Source organism: Cynara cardunculus (genome assembly GCF_001531365.2).
Source record: "Cynara cardunculus var. scolymus isolate 2C chromosome LG 13, CcrdV1, whole genome shotgun sequence".
NCBI lineage: Eukaryota > Viridiplantae > Streptophyta > Magnoliopsida > Asterales > Asteraceae > Cynara > Cynara cardunculus.
This window is the reverse complement of record NC_037540.1, coordinates 21837062-21843018: the sequence shown is the minus strand read 5'-3', so window position 1 is coordinate 21843018 and position 5957 is coordinate 21837062. Positions and strand designations below refer to the sequence as shown.

Genomic DNA, 5957 nt, shown 5'->3' with positions numbered 1-5957 from the left:
TGTTTCTGAAGATTATTTTTGATCTACATTGTTAAAAGAGAAGATCATCGTGATTCTACATTCGAGGGGGAGAATGCTAGAAGATCTTTCTCAACAATTGATCGCTTGAAGATTACAAGTTGAAGATTTCATTTGAAAGAAGACATATTGTGCATAATGTTTCAAAGTTCAAACAATGACTCAAAGCGCAGAATTTTCTTTCAAGTCTGAATACAAAAGGGGAGAATGTTAGGACTGAAAAATCAGTATTATTGTATTCGTCTTGAAAGTTAAATATAGTCTATAATTGTAAAAGTCAGCGTGTTTGACTTTCTTATAGAAGTTTGACTTTGACTTGTCTTTATATGTTGACCATATAAATAGGGGCTAGTGTTTGTAATTTGTAGAGAAGAGAGCTTATTTGTAATAATACGTACATAAATGAGAGTTCGACCAGAATTGTAGAGTTTGACTTTTCCTCTCAAAGTTCATATTGTGTTCTTACAAGATATATCAAGATTCTGCCATTGTTATGAAGTTAATGAAGATTGATTAGAGATAAGGGACTCCACAACCCGTAGCAACTTTAAGGTGATAAGAATCTTGATTTATGCAAGAGTTGTGTAATTTAAGATGCATATATGATTATGGTTTTACTAGAACAACGATTACAAACATGTTTAACGTCGACATACTATCAGGCAAAGGGATTGATGCAGTCTAGAATCCATTGGGAAAGACACCAAGAACACATTGTAGTGAATTTTTTATTTTGGTTATGAACATATAACTGTATCATTGGTTATGTACTTAGGTTATTCAAGTGAAGTTTCCAATATACTTGTATAAATCAAATTATGATTTCCTTTTTGGACCTTACAGGAATATTAGAATATGGGGCAGTTGTTACACGTGAGTGAAATGGAAAATCTTGCTAAAGTTTCAATCTTCTCTTTGAATATTTTTGTTGTCAAGCATTGTGTAGGCTATGCCATATATATGGCTATTGGCTATGTCATTAACGCCTTCTTTGAATATCTTCATTTTGGTTTATTGTAAAGATTATGTTGAAGCCCAAGCTTTCGAATCATGCAGATAATGGATCTGAGGATGGCAATCATACACAAATGATGTACGCGGAAGATAGGAAAGTGGATGTCAATGCCTATATGCATGCCCATGGCTATTTGGTTTCAGTATTAATGTTTGTAGGTAGGTTGGTTGTTTATGGCATAAACTTCATATAGAAAAAATGATTCAAATGGCTTCAGGTTTGATTTGTGGTAAAGAATCTTAAATTATTGTTTGTTTGTCTGTCTATAATGAAACAAACATTCCTATCTCTTCAAAACGAGTGAAGTTGTAGAAACCAGAAGCAAATCCTATCATCATAATACCTTAAACATTCTACAAATATTCTACAGGGAAACCAAATTAATTGTGGGAGTTAGTTTCCTAATCAAATTCAAATTGTATAGTAGTGATATATGCATTTTTTGTCATTTGCTAAAGTTATGTCCAAATATTTATCGGTTACAAGATGCAGGGTGTTGGTCAGATGTTGCAACTTTGGCAGCAACACATTTAAAAGGAACCAATTATGCAAGGTTCATGGGCCGTTTACCCAAATGCTTATCCGGTATGCACTTACCAGTAGGACTCAACATTATAATTTATTTAGATGCGTAAAATTTTAGTACAACAAAGCATATTGAATGCAACAATTTACTAGGTAAGCGCTTACCTGGGTAAAAGTCGTCATCTTCACTTGCCGGGTAAGACTCTCCATCTTTCTCATCGCTCTTACCCGGTAAGATTTTTGGCCCTTCTCATGTTCATCCGATGAGAAAATTTATGCGTTAAGCACTTGTGTTTATAGTAAATGGCCTCTCACTCACATCTTCTTTCAATAGAATAGATATTGATGAGAACATGAATTGTCTGATTTATTTGTTATTTGCATCTTTTGTTTTCATAAATTGATACTGAATTTTTGCATCTTTTGCATCTTTTTAAATGTATGTAACATGCATGTACATATTTTGGCTTTTGAGAAATCATGTTTTTTATGTGTATACTAAGACCAGTTCTAAGTGAGATTAATATTCATGATCTTGAAGTTCAAGCATCCAAGGTAAAATGGGTAACTTTAATAGGTTTAGCTATTAAATCTCTGTTTTTTATGTCTAGAAATTGAGAATATCATATCTTTTGAAAAATATGTTTCGAACCATAACTCTTATTTATTCAAACTGTATTAATATGTAAAAGACAAAATRTAAGTTACATCATCGTTAAAATCTCTTTTAACAAAACCATTGAAGCTTCAAAATCGTTAAAATTCACGGATCCCGCCGCATTGCACGGGTACACAGCTAGTATTAAAAAAACGATTTTGAACCCTCAATCAAGCCGTAATATTAAAAAAAAATGAATAGGTTTGCATTGGTTGCTTTAGAATGGAAGTGTTTCAATTATTTAATATTAAGTTTTGAGGGAGATAAGAAATTTTGAGGGAGATAAGAAATCTTTTATAAAACCTTGCCATTGTACATATTTCTGCTAAGCACATCATTAAGAAACCAAGAAAACTCCCCATCAACCAAGTCTTGAAACTTGTACAGATTTTCAAATTTCTTTGTTTCCCTTAGACACTTGAGAAAGAAATCAAGTAACAATTACACAAGCAATTAGAAACAAGCAACCAAGAGATTAATCAAGGTTGTTAGCTCTAGTATAAATAAACCGATTAAAAATAAACCATCTCTTCAAAAATCAAACAACAATTTAGCACTAATTCAAAAATTCAATAATACATACCTATTCGAAACATCTAGTGGCAACAATTTAGCCATAGTATAAAGAAACCCATTAAAAAATAAATCCTTTCTGCAAAAATCAAACAACAATTTAGCTTTAAGTCAAAGATTCAATAATACATACCTATTCCAAACATCCAGTGGGCCATATTGTTTGTGAGGAGCGTCGAACGGCAGAGAATAGAGATGAAGAAAGATAGAGGTGGTCTATGAGAGGTGGATGGGATTTTGAATAAAGGTCTTTCAAAATAAAAACCCTAAACCCCAAGGTATGGAAGATAGAGGAGGAGGGTAGGGAAATGGAGGTACATATTATGTGTTTTTACCTGATTCGAGTAGAGGAGCGACGAAAGAGGAGTGATGGATGACGATGGAATTGAAGGAAGATGACGATGGAAGCTTGAATGAAGATGACAATGGAAGCTTGAAGATTGGGATGGAAGACGAGCGATGGATTGATATATATGAGACTGAATCAGTTATGGAAGCTTGAATCGTCATCTTGGGGAGATCAATTTGAATCGTCATCTTAGGAACCTAAAAGCAATTGTTGGGAACCTAAAAGCAATAAGTGATAGCAGAGAGGGAGACTTGTAAATGTAGGGAGGAGGAGATGGTGAGGGAGGGGGTGATCGACTCCAGTGTATTTTAAGATTTAAAAAGCAATTATTGGGAACCTAGTGATGATCGATTCCAGTTTATTTTAATAATTTAAGACTTTAAGTATTTTAGTGTCGCTTTTGGACGTACCCCTTCTAGTATTCACAAAAGCAAATGACACGACCCGATACACAAAAGCAAATGGCACACGACCCGAAAGAAATCGGGACCAATCCGTGTTATGCCGATTAGTCAATTGATTCTCCGTTAATATCCTGCCCTCTCCGTCATCCGTGTATTGCAACCACCATTTCCACCATGGCTACGAGGAAGCTATCACTATGGAAGCTTCTCTGCTGCCGTCGTCATCACACTCTTTGTCTAATCACTTCATCAATCTCTTCATCATCTACTTGCTCTTCAATCGAACCCCACCATTTCGCTAGTACATCATATCGATATTTCGCTACACATGGCTTCTATAGACATGGTGATGGTGGTGGATTTTTAAGACAATACAAGTACTCATCAGCGTCATCATGTCTATAGAAGCCATGTGTAGCGAAATATCAATATGATGTACTAGCGAAATGGTGGGTTCGATTGAAGAGCAAGTAGATGATGAAGAGATTGATGAAGTGATTACACAAAGAGTGTGATGACGACGGCAGCGGAGAGGCTTCCATATTGATAGCTTCCTCGTAGCCATGGTGGAAATGGTGGTTGTAATACACGAACGACGGAGAGGGGCGGGATATTAACGGAGAATCAATTGACTAATCGGCATAACACGGATTGGTCCCGATTCCTTTCGGGTCGTGTGCCATTTGCTTTTGTGTATCGGGTCGTGTCATTTGCTTTTGTGAATACTATAAGGGGTACGTCCAAAAGCGACACTAAAATGCTTAAAGTCTTAAATTATTAAAATAAACTGGAATCGATCATCACTTATTGCTTTTAGGTTCCCAATAATTTCTTTTTAAATCTTAAAATACACTGGAGTCGATCACCCCCTCCCTCACCATCCCCTCCTCCTCCTTCGAACAAGGATCAACAAGCTGCCCTTGCCACCGTGCATGACCCGCATCACCATGTCCTCGACATCGGTCACTGGCACGGGCCTGTGCAACCAATCGTGCTTCGGTTGAGGTTCAACGGGCTGCCCGCTAGCAAAAACAGAGAAGAAACCTTGCCTCAATGCATCACCCACATCACCACGTCCTAGGCACATATGACCGGTCACTGGCCTAGGCCTACGTAACCAATCGTGCTTCGGACGAGGATCAACATGTTGGACGTCAATTCCCTAGCAACTTTTCTTCGATATCGGATCATTCTCGTTTACCGACAGGGCCAGGCCAGGGGGAGACCTTTGATCCGATATCGCGACTCATGCTCTGACTAGTGTCTCCCCTTTTCCTGTTTTCTTTAAATTAAAACCACTGAGGCATCTTGTCAACAAATGGACGAGCATATACCTACTATATACATGTATTTGGAACAAAAACGATATTCCTAAAGGGATATGGATGATAATTAGTATATCGTGAAGCAATTTTCTTAGAAAATCAACGTTCTCAACTAATTAAACCCTACGTCAACGAATCCAGAGTATTTCATCCATTAACGACTAATTTCATACACATATAATGATTCGAAAACGAGTAGGAAAACAGTGGTGATGAATAGACTAACGTAAATTGATTGAATTCAATTAAAAAACCTGAAACTGAAGCTACGGAGCACTCCAGAGCGTCGAAGGCTCGAAGCGGAGGAGTTGCGGTGGTTGGAGGCGGACGGCGAGAGAAACATGCGTCAGGTTCAGCTGGCGGTGGAAAAGAGAGATATAAATGAGGGTAAATTTGGAAACCATAATCACTAAATGACAAAATTGCCCCTTAGATCTATAATCATAATTATGGTTAGGGATTAGAGTCGTTAAAATTTAAATTTAGGTATCTAGGGTTTAGTGTCATGATTAGGAGTTTAATTAGTTAGCTAGGGTTACCTCCTATATTATTGGCGTGATTGAATTATAGTCATCACATATGCGAATATCTACGTCGTCGATACTGATCGACAACGCTAATTACTTCAGTAGTAAAATGATTAATGATTGATAGTTCTTATATTTTAACATTTAATCGAGAACATAATCTAATAAGATTCTTTTTATTATTATCTAAACAATTAAAATACTCGATTAATAAAAATCATTGATTTATGATAATTAATATAAGTGACTTAATTAGATTAAAGAATGTTATAATTAATTTAAAAATAATATGTTAAGCGTTATCGCTTCTCCAAAACGATCGTTCGTCACGTCTTGGCTTGTCCTTGTGTGACGGGCTGCGTCGAAGAGGAATGTTACCTGGTTGATCCTGCTAGTAGTCATATGCTTGTCTCAAAGATTAAGCCATGCATGTGTAAGTATGAACAAATTCAGACTGTGAAACTGCGAATGGCTCATTAAATCAGTTATAGTTTGTTTGATGGTATCTGCTACACGGATAACCGTAGTAATTCTAGAGCTAATACGTGCAACAAACCCCGACT

The 5957-nt window shown here is 36.4% G+C and overlaps 1 protein-coding gene across 1 annotated transcript in view; it reads left to right on the top strand.

The window, feature by feature from the left end:
- Positions 1-3682: 3682 nt before the first annotated feature.
- The window catches only part of LOC112525633 (ALBINO3-like protein 2, chloroplastic), a 34570-nt gene continuing 32295 nt past the window's right edge, over positions 3683-5957 (top strand). Inside the window, exon 1 of the mRNA XM_025135836.1 lies at positions 3683-3909. Within this exon, the coding sequence (XP_024991604.1) occupies positions 3717-3909 (193 nt within the window). The 5' untranslated portion in view covers positions 3683-3716. The remainder of the gene's footprint in view (positions 3910-5957) is intronic.